General features: G+C 37.9%; 1 protein-coding gene across 1 annotated transcript in view; it reads left to right on the top strand.

Annotated features, from left to right (window-relative positions):
• The window catches only part of PGM2 (phosphoglucomutase 2), a 38,915-nt gene extending 25,131 nt beyond the window's left edge, over positions 1 to 13,784 (top strand). The window contains exons 11-14 of the mRNA XM_042936635.1: positions 47 to 176; positions 1,268 to 1,457; positions 6,737 to 6,870; positions 12,393 to 13,784. Coding sequence (XP_042792569.1) covers positions 47 to 176; positions 1,268 to 1,457; positions 6,737 to 6,870; positions 12,393 to 12,495 — 557 coding nt within the window. The 3' untranslated portion in view covers positions 12,496 to 13,784. The remainder of the gene's footprint in view (positions 1 to 46; positions 177 to 1,267; positions 1,458 to 6,736; positions 6,871 to 12,392) is intronic.
• Positions 13,785 to 14,671: the final 887 nt, after the last annotated feature.

The following is a 14,671-nucleotide window of genomic DNA, read 5'->3' as shown; positions in this document are numbered from 1 at the left end:
GGAACTCACTCCTAAGCGTGTGTGTATGACGCGTGTTTCTCTGCAGGATATATGTGCTGCCCTTTTGTTCTGGACAAAGATGGGGTCAGTGCCGCTGTCATAAGCGCAGAGTTGGCTAGCTTTCTAGCAACCAAGAATTTGACTTTGTCTCAGCAGCTAAAGGCCATCTATGTTGAGTAAGTGTCTATTAATTCTGTTTAACTGAAGTAATAGTGTTAAATATTTTCTTATGGTTCTACGTGTGAGATACTAATATTCTTTCTAATGCTCTTTGGTTGTGAATTCTATTTCTTTTTCTTTTTTTAATGTTTATTTATTTTTGAGAGAGAGAGAGAGAGAGAGAGAGAGATGGAGTATGAGCAGGGGAGGGGCAGAGAGAGAGGGAGACACAGAATCCAAAGCAGGCTCCAGGCTCTGAGCTGTCAGCACAGAGCCCTATGCGGGGCTTAAACTCACAAACCGTGAGATCATGACCTGAGCTAAAGTCGGACACTCAACCGACTGAGCCACCCACGCGCCCCATGAATTCTATTTCTTATGAAAACTAAAGAATCATCTTTTCTTTTGATACTTAACCATGTAATGGTAATTATCATTCATGATTGCACGAATCCTTAACAAATGAGGGCATCAGTTGCAGAAATAGCTAATTGAAGAATGTGATTTTAAGTATGTGATGTCAAAAAAGATTAAAGGTGTTCATGAAATCTCTATTAAGTTTTTAGAGCAATGACCCAGGTCTGCCTTTATAAAGTGCAAAAGCAGCCCGTGGCAACACGTTGCAGTAAGACTCTTACTTACAAATACAGGCTAAAGGCCAGGCAGCAGTTTGGCAATCCCCGGGGTCAATTGTTGTACCTCTTTTTTATGCTAAACTATTCCTTTGAAGGTACTCATGGCTATTTGTTTCATTTGGTTTAAAATATACTGGTTGACAAATGTACACTGTGTGGAATTATGCGTTCCTCATTTTGCATATTTGTACTTCCTTAACTGAGATATAACTGACATTAGTTTCAGGTATGCAATATAGTGTTTCAATATTTGTATATATTACAAACTGATCATCACAGTACATCTAGTTAACAGTCGCACCACACGTAATTACAAATATTTCTTCTTATGATGAGAACTTGTAAGATCTATACTCTTAGCAACTTTCAAACATATAGTGTAATATTATTAAATATAATCACCATGCTGTATTTTACTTATTCTAATAAATTTTTTATTTAATTTCTAAAATTATTTGTGTTTGTTTCCATAGGTATGGCTACCATATTACCAAAGCTTCATATTTTATTTGCCATGATCAAGGCACCATTAAACAATTATTTGAAAACCTTAGAAACTATGATGGGAAGAATAATTATCCAAAAACTTGTGGCAGATTTGCAATTTCTGGTATTAGAGACCTTACAACCGGCTACGATGATAGCCAACCTGACAAAAAAGCTGTAAGTAATATCTTTTATCAGTTAAACACTTCTCTATTTACCTTCTATTATACTTGGCATAGTTTGACTTATTGAATCATGGAGTTAGTTGAAGCTGATTTTAGGCATCCAGGCATTATTATAAATAAGCTATCAAAATACATAGAAAGAGTAGGGCAGCCCACCCTGGTGTCTCTGAATGAGTAGATCTGGGGCAGAGGCCAAGAATTTGCATTTCTAACAAGTTCCCTGCTGATGCTGATATTACTGGTACACACTCTGAGAACCGTTGTTTGCTTCCTGGTTAGTTTTACCTTATTCTCTGAATGTCTGGGAGCTGTTAGCTATAAAGCATGAGTTCGCATTCTTCACATCATGTGGATCTTCCACTGGAGTCAAAAGAAGGCTCAGATATGGCCGAAGAGTATTGCTAACTAATGGCAGGAGATAGGAGGAAGAGAGTAAGAATAGCCTTATGAGATATTAGACATCTTGTTAGTTACCTTTTTTTAAAATTTTCATCTGCACACAATGTATTTTTTAAAAAGAAGTATTTTTGGAAGAGTCCTGATGAAACATGACAGCTCCAGCCCCTGCCATCTCTTTGCTATGCTGAGACAACCATGTTCCCTCTCAGTTGTTTCTCCTGGTATTTACCACCAGATTTTTTTTTTTCAATGTTTATTTATTTTTGAGAGACAGAGGGAGACAGAGTGCGAGCAGGGAAGGGGCAGAGAGAGAGAGGGAGACAGAGAACCCCAAGCAGACTCCACATTGTCAGTGCCGAGCCCGACATGGGGCTCGAACCCACGAACCGTGAGATCATGACCTGAGCCAAAATCAGACGCTTAACCCACTGAGCCACCCAGGCGCCCTTACCACCAGATTTCTAAATAATGTGCTCATATGGCGATGTTTTGACTTCTCAGCATTGTACTTTATTAATTTATTAATTATGTAATTTATTAATTATGGAGATAAGAATTTAAATCTTATGTTTCTTACATTCACTATTCCACCTTCTCTCCTGTCTTCACAAACACATATGCCACAACATTTGATGAAATCAGATTCCGTGCTTGTATTATTATGACTAGTAACTATTGTTTCCTGCTTAGCTAAGTAGTGTACTTTGATTAGTTTCCCCTAAATTGTATAATTATTTTTCCTATAATTAATAGTTGCTTTGTTCTTTTGTGTGCTTGGATTTTTATGTAACTATCACCAGTCTTTCTCACATCCTTCACATACCTCTCAGTAGGGTTTTCCACATGGTCCAGTGCTGTTTTATCAGTTCCGTGTTGTTTCCAGCAGCTTCTGTCCTGATCCCTCCATCCGGGCAGGGCCAACTCCTCTATGCGTTGGGTACACACACGTCATCCTGGGAATGTCCTTCACCACTTACCGAGTCAGGTCCTTTGCTCCTGCACCCCATAACTTCTTCTTCCTATACTTGTTTTCCTAAATCATATCCTCTAGTAGATTCCTTAAACAAAGTGAATAGGAGGTAAATTTTGAGAGGCATTTAAATCTGGAAATATCTTATTCTACCCTCACATTTGATTGACTCGCAGTTTTGAAAGCAGCAGTGCTCTGTCATTTTTTAGTTCCCAGTATTGCTGTGGAGGGTCTGATCTTTCAGGAAATAGTTGAGGCCTGCTGTGAGCCACATAAAGGGATGTCGATGCCATACTGATTCAGTCCGTTCCATGCAGCTTGTTTTTTCTCTATGGGAAGATTTCAGGAATTTTCTGCTAAAACTCTGAGTTCTAAAATTTCAGTGATTTGCTTTAATGTGGGTCTTTTTTCAGTCATTTTTCTGGGTAGTCGGTGGGTCTCTGTTGGTCTTTGGAGTCATTTCTTTCAGTTCTGAGTAATTTTCTTAATTTTGTGTCAAAGAAGAGGGCTGCATGGTCATTTCCCAAGTATTCTCTTGCCCTGAGTTTCCGGCCTCCCTTTCTTGTTGAGTTCTTAGTTAGAGGCTGGCTCCCCAGGACTAATGTTCTCCTTTCCTTGTTTCTCTCTTTCTTACTGTCCATCTATATCTTCTTGCCCTACTTTTTGGGAGATTACATCAACATTAATTTTCAGTGCTTCTGTTTACAATTTTAGCTCTTATTGTCCAGCTTATTAAAAATAACACCCTGAGGCTTCCAGCTGACTCAGTTAGTGGAGCATGCGACTCTTGATCTCAGGGTCGTGAGTTCTTGAACGTTGGGTATGGAGCCAACTTAAATAAAAATATTTTAAAAATAAAAATAACATCCTATTCTTGTTTTATGTATATAATATTTTTCCTTTTTTTAAATAATGTCATGGTTCAACGGTTCTATGCATTACTTGGCTATCATCACAGTAAATGTACTCGTGACCCCCTTTGTCTGTTTCATCCATCCCCCACCCACCTCCAGTTTGTTCTCTACGTGAAGAGCATATATTTTCTGATGTTGTTGTCTCTCTTTTTCTTAGTTCATTGTTTTGTTCCTTAAATTCTCCATATGAGTGAAATTATATAATATTTGTCTTTGTCTGTCTGTCTTAATTCACTTAACATTATACCCTCTATGTTGTCCATCCATGTTGTTGCAAATGACAAGGTCTCATTCTTTTTTTTTTTTTTCTTAAGTAATCTCTACACCTAACATCGGGCTCAAACTCACGACCCCGAGATCAAGAGTCACATGCTGTACTGACTGAGCCAGGCAGATGCTCCAACATCTCATTCTTTTTAAAGGCTGAATAATATTCCTGTGTGTGTGTGTGTGTGTGTGTGTGTGTGTCCACACACATACACCCTTGGACTGCTTCCATATCTTGGCTATTGTAAATAATGCTGCAGTAAACATTGGGGTGCATATATCTTTTCTTTTTTTTTAATTTTTATTTATTTTTGAGAGAGAGAGACAGACAGAGCGTGAGTGGGGGGAGGAGTAGAGAAAGAGGGAGACACAGAATCTGAAGCAGGCTCTAGGCTCTGAGCTATCAGCACAGAGCCCAATGCAGGCTCGAACTCACGGACGGCGAGATCATGACCTGAGCCGAAGTCGGACACTTAACCGACTGAACCACCCAGGCTCCCCTGCGTATATCTTTTCAAATTAGTGCTTTCATTTTCTTTGGGTAAATACCCGGTAGTGGAATCATTGGATCATATGGTAATTCTATTTTTAATTTTTTGAAGAATGTCCATATTATTTTTTATATTGGCTGCACCAATGAACTTTCCTACCACCAATGAACAAGTTTTCCTTTTTCTCCACATCCTTGCTGACAGTTGTTATTTCTTGTCTTTTTTATTTTAGCCATTTTTATAGGTATAAGGTAATATCTCATTGCAGTTTTGATTTGCATTTTCCTGATGATCAGTGATATTGAGTATCTTTTCATGTGTCTGTTGGCCATTTTTATGTCTTTGGAAAAATGTCTATTCAGGTACTCTGCCCATTTTTAATCTGTTTGTTTTTTAGTGTTCTGTAAGTTCTTAATTCATGTTCGATATAAACTGCTTATCAGATATATCATTTGCAAATATCTTCTCTCATTCAGTAGGTTGCCTCTTTGTTTTGTTGATGGTTTCCTTTGCTGTGCAAAAGCTTTTTATTTAGGTGTAGTCCCAATGGTTTTATTTTGCTTATGTATATAATATTTTATCTCTCTTAAGTATAGGCATTATAACTTTTTAAAATGTAGACTTTTTTTCCTGTATTGTCTTTATATCTCCCAAGTTATTTTTTTATTATTATTCGGGTTTTTTGGATTTTGTCTTTAAGCTGTCTTTTCCCAAAGTCTGGTAATCCCTCATTATTTGGGGGCACTCAAAAACCGATCGGAAGTTCTACGTACATGAGCAAACCTTGTCAACTGACAAACTTTGCTCTCAGGAGATTGGGTGCCAAGTTAACTTTTACACGGCGGGCTCCCTATCTGGGGAAGCCTAATTCTCACCCTGATCTCTTGCCTAAAGGCTCTAAGGTGGGTGACAGCGGTGGAGAGTTGCCTTGGAGTCTGGAGGGAGGACGGCTGGTATTCAGGTTGTTGACTCTGAGTTGCTCTCTGTTTTCACCATATCCTGCCCTTCTACACCAGTGCCTGGTGTACCCAACTCCTGAGCCTTTCTTGTTCAATTATACCAGAGAATTAAGCCATCTCCTATTAAGGTGGTTGCCTGACTGTGTGGGCAGAGGGTGAGAATCTGGGAGGGTCTGATAGGTCTTTTCACATCCTTTCTTTGTTTCCCACCTGCCTTTCACAGTGCCTGGTGCCACCAGATAGTGAGGTCTGCCAGGGTTCTGCGAAGTTGACCAGGGTCTTGTTTGTTCCTTGCAGGTGCTCAGCTGTCATTGTCCTGTGTTCCATCAGGTCAATTCTGCCCCTTCATCTGTTTTGTAACTCCCAGGATTCGTTGGCAACCTAATTAACTACTGTTTTTCTTTTCCTCTTTGCCCTTGTGTTTTATATATTCACATACACACTTCCGTCATTTTAGCTGAGTATGGGGAGCGATCAGCTATGAATACATCTGCCAGAAATGTTATATTTAAAAAGATCTCTTCATATAACTTTTTTTTTTTTTTTTACAAAGTAAAATAAGGTCTAGTTTATTGTGGGTTTTTTGGTCACATATTATCAATCTATTTAAATCAATTTCTCATGAAATGATATGTTTCCATGTTAGTAAAACTTTAGTAGTTTTGGGGTGCCTGGCTGGCTCAGTTGGAAAAGCATGAACTCTTGATCTTAGGTTGTAGATACGAGCCCCACATTGGGTGTAGAGATTACTTAAAATCTTTAGGGGCACCTGGGTGGCTCAGTCAGTTAAGCATCCAACTCTTGATTTCGGCTCAGGTTATGATCCCACAGTTCGTAAAATCAAGCCCCACATCTGGCTCCATACTGTCAGTGCAGAGCCTGCTTGAGATTCTCCGTCTCCTTCTCTCTCTGCTCCTTCCCTGCTCACTCTCTGTCTCTCTCTCTCAAAATAAATAAATAAACATTTAAAAATAAAATAAAATCTTTAAAAAAAACCCAAAAACTTCAGTAGCTTTAATTAACAAGACTAGGGAGGTAAAATGCAAGTATACAAGTTACTTAATTCCACAAATCATTTTATGATTATTATTATTTAGTATTTAATTCAGAAGAAGAATTTTTTTTTTTTATTTCCTCGAAAGTATCCTTTTCTCTTAAACCAGTATATTTGCTTGGCATTTATTTTCTTGCCTATACAGGGGGAAACTATTATTTGAGCCAGAACAGTTCATGTTACAATTTAAATGTATAAATTGTAAATTTATTCCTAGGTTCTCCCTACTAGCAAAAGCAGCCAAATGATCACCTTTACCTTTGCTAATGGGGGCGTGGCCACCATGCGGACCAGCGGGACTGAACCCAAGATCAAGTACTATTCGGAACTGTGTGCCCCCCCTGGAAATAGGTATGATATCCACGGCAGCACGTGTGATTGCTGTGCCCTAAAGTTCCTAATTGGTTCTGCACAAGTGCTAAGTAAAACCTTTTGGTTTGCCAGTGTTATGTACTTTAATTAGGAATGTTGTTTCAAAGCCTGCAGCAATACTGTGATATTAACAGCTGTTTGGAGCATCCACAGACATAGGAGCTCATTTTTACTTACTTATTTCTGTCCTACCTTTCTTTGTATGGGGAAATTTCATTCCAGATTTCAATAATAGTAATACAGTTTCCTTTTTCTAATACTTTAATTTGAGACTAGCACCAATGAGTTTTTCTCTTTTTCTCCTTGTCTCTGATACAATAATTAAAAAAACATTTTTTTAATATTTATGTCTTTTTGAGAGACAGAGTGTGAGCGGGGGAGTGGCAGAGAGAGGGGGAGACACGGAACCCGAAGCAGGCTCCAGGCTCTGAGCTGTCAGCACAGAGCCCGACACAGAATTCGAACTCATGAACCGAGAGATCATGACCTGAGCCGAAGTCAGCGGCTTAACCGACTGAGCCACCCAGGCACCCCAATAATTTACATTCCACTGTACATGCCTTGAACAAATATCTTTGAGTATCTATTGTGCATAAGTCTGTGCCGGGTTCTGGGGAGGATAAAGAGCCATAGCAGAAAGAGTCTTGCCTCCAAAAAGCTGACGGTCTGGTAGCTTCAGGGTCATGTTTTTGTGACCTTGGTAAAGGGTTTGAGTTTACTTTGCAATACCATAACATCTTAAACTTTAACAACCATGGTGCATGTAGTTAGCTTGTGTAAATGTGACCCTGCACGCTCATTTAACCCCCAGGTAACTAGCACTTCTCCATTCGGAGTAAAGAATCAGGAAAAATTGTTTAAAGACTAATTAAGTCAGTACTGTGCAATGGAAATAAAATGTGAGTCACATAATGCAATTTGAAATTTTCTACTAGACACATTTTTAAGTAGTGAAAAGAGGGGCGCCTGAGTGGCTCAGTGAATTGAGCGTCTGACTTCAGCTCAGAGCATGATCTCACAAACCATGAGTTCAAGCCCTGCATCGGGCTCTGTGCTGACAGCTCAGAGCCTAGAGCCTGCTTCAGATTCTGTGTCTTCCTCTCTCCCTGCCCCTCCCCCATTTGCACTCTGTCTCTCTCGCTGTCAAAAATAAATAAACATTTTTTTAAAAAGTTAAATAGTAAAAATAAACAGGTAAAATTAATTTAGTAATTTATTCTACTTTACTTAACATGAAAATATTGTTATTATACCATATATAATTTATATAAAATTAATGAGATATTTTACTTTTTATCACATTTTCAAGATCCATTTACTATTTTACACTCACCACATATCTCAATTAAAATGCTTGATTTTTTTAAGAAACACTTGTTCCATACAATTGACCCTTGAACAACACAGGCTTGAACTATGTAGGTCCACTTATATGTGGAATTTAAAAAAAATTTTTTTTCAATGTTTGTTTATTTTTGAGAGACACAGAGAGACAGAGCGTGAGTAGGGAAGGGCAGAGAGAGGGAGACACAGAATTCAAAGCAGGCTCCAGGCTCTGAGCTGTCAGCACAGAGCCTGATGCAGGGCTTGAACCCACGCACCGTGAGATTGTGACCTGAGCCAAAGTCAGACGCCTAAGCAACTGAGCCACCCAGGCGCCCCAATATGTGGATTTTTTAAATAAATACAGTATAATATTATAAATGTATTTTCTCTTATTATTAATAACTTTTTTAGTGTATTGCAAGAATACATGTAACAAACAAAATATGTGTTAATTGTCTATGTTATGGTATAGTTTCCAGTCAAAAGGAGGCTATTAATAGTGAACTTTTTGGGGTGTAAAAAGTTATCCATGGATTTTTGACTGCATGGGGGGGGTCACTAATGCCCTAAATCCCAGGCTGTTGAAGGGTCAAATGTATTAAGATTTCATAAAATTTACCATTGAAAAAATAGATTTGGATACCTAAGTTGTTCCAAACATACTTCAGTTTTCCAATAATTGAATTAAATGGCAGCTTATTTTTTTTTTAATGTTTTATTTTATTTTTTGAGAGACAGAGAGAGACAGAGCATGAGCGGGGGAAGGGCAGAGAGAGAGGGAGACACAGAATCCAAAGCAGGCTCCAGGCCCTGAGCTGTCAGCACAGAGCCCGATGCGGGGCTCAAACCCATGAACACAAGATCATGACCTGAGCCAAAGTCAGATGCTCAACTGATTGAGCCACCCAGGTGCCCCTAAATTTCAGCTTTTAAATTTGAAAGTCAGTTAATTAAACTTAAATTCAGTTTTCAGTCCCACTAGTCACATTTCCAGGGCTCAGTACTGTAGTCAGGAGCATGGATCTGATGTTTCCCAACCAAAGCCTTGCTCATTGCAGAGTTTTTCTGATCTTGTGAATCCAATTTGCACTATGTGGAAATAAAAGCAGAGGAAATTTTCTGAGCATCTTCAATTGGCCAGCCAGTAGCAGATTAAATGTAGCAAATTAGAGAGGTGGGGGCAGAATCATTAGTGTTAGACTTTCCTCGGACAGGAAGAAATGACTGCTGATAGCAAGGAAAGAAACATTAAAACAAAACAAAAACATAAAACATGGACACGGTAACTCAGAATGTTTACTGCTTTATCATAAGGGAAATAGCATTCCACTTCCAAATGGGCCCTGAATCTTCTTCTGAATAAGAGACCCAGGTCAACAGTTAAAGTCATGATAATGGCTCTTAAATATCATGATAGTCCAATATATTTAAAAAGTCATAGACTGTGTCCTATATTTTGCTACAAATTCCCATTCAAAACCTTTTTGTGCTGAAAGGGCAAAAACTCAGCTAGTAAGCAGCTTGAACAAACACATAAAGCTTCCCATTTTCTAAGCATTCTGTATTACCAACATTTGATTGTAATATTGTGCAAGTGTCACTGTTTCTATGTGTGTTAAATAGTAAGCTGTTTGCTACTCTATCTGGTATGAGTTTTTCCAGACATTTCTTTGTAATTCTCATTCTCACGTAATGTTTTCATGTTTCTATGCCTTTCTTCTGAAAAAAAAAAAAGGGACATTAGTCCAACTTAAAGATCCATTTTCTCTATATATTAGTTCCTTCCTTGTCATTTCTCTGTGAAGATATAATAATTTGGAAAACTTTATAATAACAATACTATTTAATGTTTAAGGATCTGGTATTTTACATTTTTCACATGGCTTATTGGGTGGACTTAAATTCAAATACTAGTTTACAAATTCCTGAAGACACTTAGAAAAATTGTCCTTTTATTATATTCATCAAAATGCTGTTCTAATTTACTAATTGGGACATTGGGCACTAGGTCAGTCCACGGATATGCTATCAGGGCTCAAGCAAGTTACCAGCATACCTAACGTACAAGAGCAATAAAGCCATGGCTAAGGTTTCCTTACTGTCTGATCACCTTAATATTATCGCTGTATTTTATATCATCAATTTCATTTATTCATAGAATTCCATAGCCTACTCATCCTTTAGAATGGAAAATCCTTTTCAAGTTTAAGTCCTGCTTAAAATATTTTTTGATCAAAATATTTTTTGATCGGTAGATGTCTTTTGTCCAACTTTTTATTTTGGAAATTTTCAACGAATGCCCACATACTTTTTGCCTAGACCAAGGGTTGGCAAATTTTCGGTAAAGAGCCAGATAGTAAATATTGTAGATTTTACAAGCCATATAGTCGCAACTACTCAGTTCTGCTGTTGCTCAAAAGCAGAAAGAAGGAATACACACAAAGGAATAGGTGTGGCTGTGTTCTAATAAATCTTTATTTATAAAAACAGGCTGTCAACAGACTGCCAGCCATAGTTAGCCTACTCTAACCTAAACAGTCGCTAACATTTTGCAATATTTGCTATCTCTCACATATATTATTGTATATGCAGGTTTTGTACCTGTATTGTATATGCAGGGTTTTTTCCTGAGCCATTTGAAAATAAGCTGCAGAACTCAGTACAACTGAACAAGGATGCTCTAAGGATGTTCTAAGGAATTCTTGGAATTCCTTGGATACTGGATTACAATATCACAATTTAGGTAACAATTATATCAGGCAAGCTTCTAACAGAGAAACAAAACCAGTAGGAGATATACACTGTACTTATATATTTGTGTTTGTGTATTCACTGGGGAGTTTAATTTTAGGTATATTGTTTAAAAAAAAAAAAACAGTAGTTGTTTAGTTGTGTGCCTTCCTGAGAAATGTTTTCTTCAAAACACATTTGTGGAGAAGGAAATAACAACCAATGTGATTCATGTGTATTTATGAAGCATAATTACCTTGTATGTTACCAGTGGGGGTAAAAATAATTTTAATGACAGCTACATTTATTGAGGTTTTTGGGCCAGGTTCTGTGCTAATTGCTTTATATAATTTATCTCAATCTACACAACAACTCTCTTGAGAAGATAAAGTCTTTATCCCAATTTTACAAATGAGAAATCTGGGCCTCTGAGAGGCTAAGAAGGGCATACAGCTAGTAGTAGAGCCAGAATTCATGTCTGCAATAAAATGGATTGTTTTAGTTGTACCGAGTAGCTCTCACAGTGTAAAAATGAACTTAACTAATTACAAGAATTGCCATTTCCATTTAGATAAAGTTGCATATATTAAAGACAGTCGATTATGAAGTAATGTAAGTTAGAATTGAAGGATTTGGTTTTTTCAATTCAGCTTTTTGGTTTAAAGTCCTTCCAGTAAACGCACCGTGCTAGGAGCCTGACCCTAACATGGGCTGCTGGAAACCTGTCTAATCACAAATTCATTTTATCATGATCTACCTTCCAATTGTTTGCATGTAAATGAGTGTTGTCCGCATGCTTGAAAGTTTGGTTTCCTTAGAGGGAACCAGTTCCCTGGATTTTTGCTTATACTTTGTTGTGACCCTGGAGGTAGAATAAGGAGAAAAGCTGGGGGAACTGAGTGCCTGGTATGTGATTAGCAGGCCCACTAGGAGGCTCCCATTCTCTGCTGCTTAGCTTCCAATATTCTGAAGACAAACTGCTTCGGGAACATTCCTATCCTGGGAGACTGAGGACTTAACAGAGGGGTCGTTGGTAAAAGTTTAACAGGATTGAATGACAACTGAAGTTATAAAAGTTTTCTTTGCACTGTTAGGTACAAACTTTGCAGATCCTACAGGGATGCTACGGCAAAAACTGTGCTTCTTAAAAAGCTTGTAAGAAATGCAAAGGGAAGATTTTATTTCTAGTAGAGACCTTGGGAAAGCCTTTGGGGGAAATAATGGATATTGTCTCACAGTTTTTTTTTTTGTTTTTTTTTTTTTGTTTGTTTGTTTTGTCCAAGTCAACAGATACATTCCCATGCTTAAGTCACTGGAGTTCTGTTTTGTCTGATTTAGCCTTCCTCTTAAGGTTAAATTTCAGTGTTACTTGACCAATGCAGGGAGAACTTAAAATATGCTTTGGAATAATCCACTGACCTGGAGTTTCCCCTCTTATCTTCCAGTGATCCTGAGCAGCTGAAGAAGGAACTCAATGAACTAGTCAGTGCTATTGAGGAACATTTTTTCCAGCCACAAAAGTACAACCTGCAACCAAAGGCAGAGTGAAATATATCAGCCATGGGCGTAATTACAATCAAGCTACCGGTGATTAATTAAGCAATATTTTTGAGGACCAAATGATTTAAATGGTCGCTCTAAGTATTTATATTTTTTTAGTAGGCCTACATTCCTCATTGTTCTATTTTTTTACCTTTAAGACGAATAAAGAAAAGATGGCCAAACCCAAGAAACCAATTAAATTTAATTCCTATTAAAAGGTTAAGCCTGGGCATTTCCTGAATTAAAAAAATGAAGATTTTAAAAATAGCAAACTTTCAAAACTGTACTGTAATTCATATGCTTTAATTAGAATAAATAACAAATGTGTCTTCTCTATCATTCTTTTTATGAATAATTAAAATCACCAGAAAACCTATTCAATTACTAAATTCTGGGCTGTCATATCATAGGATAACCACTTTTTAGGTATATGTATATTTACATTTGTATCAGTTGCTTATAAAGCAAAATATATAAACAAATTGAATGTCCTGTTCATGTTTAGGGAAAAACAGGAACCTATAAAGTGGAGCAAAAGATACTTTAAAAAGAGAAAATTTTTCATCTAAAACTTTTTAGTTGTATTAATCCATCATTGTACAGTGTTTACATGCTAGGAGAAAACAACCTCATCATCTTTGTTCAGTACACTAACATTCATTTTATCTCTAAATCTTGAATTTAAAAATTGGTTATTTGAAACTGCAAAGTTCGTTATTGTACAGTTGTTTGCTTTGGTACAAGTTAATGTAATTTTTGGGACTGAGGCACAAAGACTATAAGCTTTAACTATTTGCCTGACTTTGCTTTTTTTGCTTGGATCATATGTAATTAAAATCTAAAACTATTAGATTTCCTTTTCAGGTTTATATTTAACCTGTGCCTTCTATTCTTCTCATAACCAATGGCCTTAAAACCATCCAAAATTACTCCCTTTGAGCCCCCATGAGTCAGGACCAAGCTGTTCTTCATATACTTTGTATATTTCATGTGGTTTTCTGTTTTTAAAACAAATGATTCCCCATTATTATTATGACTAACCTAAATGCTTACTAAGTTTCAGAACGATGAAAAATTATGAAAAATTACAATCCTATTGGCATTTTTTCTAAAGTAAAGGGGAAAATGTTTTTACGTCTTAGTGATACATAGTTTGTGCCCTATCAGAACTTTTAAATCTGTAATATTCGATATATTCTGTCAGCTGCTTCATTGTAGCTGTTATGTATTTTTGTTTTATAGTGTTTTGTAGTCTCACACTGTACTCTAGAAATAAAGCCTATATCCTCTCTACAGTTTGTGGAGCTTGTAAACTATACCCCATCATGGAGTTGGTTTCTGGAAATACAAAGATGATGGAGACCCACCCTTACTGTGATGATGCTCACAGTTTGACTGGGGGGCTAGTGAGTAACCGTCAGGCTTACACATTCTCTAATGGAGTCATTTGCAAAGCACTCGGGGTTCAGAAGTGCGAGAGGGGGATCCCTTCTGCCCAGAGAAAGCCTGGAAGAGAGGTGAATGACTGCTTTGCTTCTGGGGGTTGGGGAGCTAGGAGCTGGGGATGAAGGAGAAGGACCGCCAGGCACAGAGCACAGCACCAGCAAAAGTAGAGAAGTGCTGGCATGTGTGTGTGTGTGTGGGGGGGGGGGGGAGGGGGGTGTTTCGGGTGGTGAAAACACACCCCGGATGTACACTTTAGGACAGACCCTCACTTCTCTGCCATTCACGTGAGCTGCTGATTAAACTGGACCTGGAGGGGGGGTCCCCCAACTCTATCTCTCACTTGTATTTCTAAGAAATAACACACCATGGGGGTGCCTGGGTGACTCAGTTGGTGAAGCATCTGACTTCGGCTCAGGTCACGATCTCACAATTCTTGGGTTCCAACCCCGCCTCAGGCTCTGTGCCGACAGCTCAGAGTCTGGAGCCTGCTTTGGGTTCTGTATCTCCCTCTCTCTCTGCCCCTCCCCCACTCACGCTCACTCTCTGTCTCTTTCAAAAATAAATAAATGAACATTAAAACATTTTTTTAAAGAAAAGAAATAGCACACCATGTATGCACACTATTTTATGAGTTTTTTATGTTATTACTGGATGCCAGGTAGCCTAATGTGTGATGCATAAAGCTTGCAACATAAGATCCCTCTGGGTTCTAATGATGGTCTGCTGTGAACCATCT

Source organism: Panthera leo, chromosome B1 (assembly GCF_018350215.1).
Source record: "Panthera leo isolate Ple1 chromosome B1, P.leo_Ple1_pat1.1, whole genome shotgun sequence".
Taxonomy (NCBI): Eukaryota; Metazoa; Chordata; class Mammalia; order Carnivora; family Felidae; genus Panthera; species Panthera leo.
This window is presented reverse-complemented; position numbering and strand designations above follow the sequence as displayed.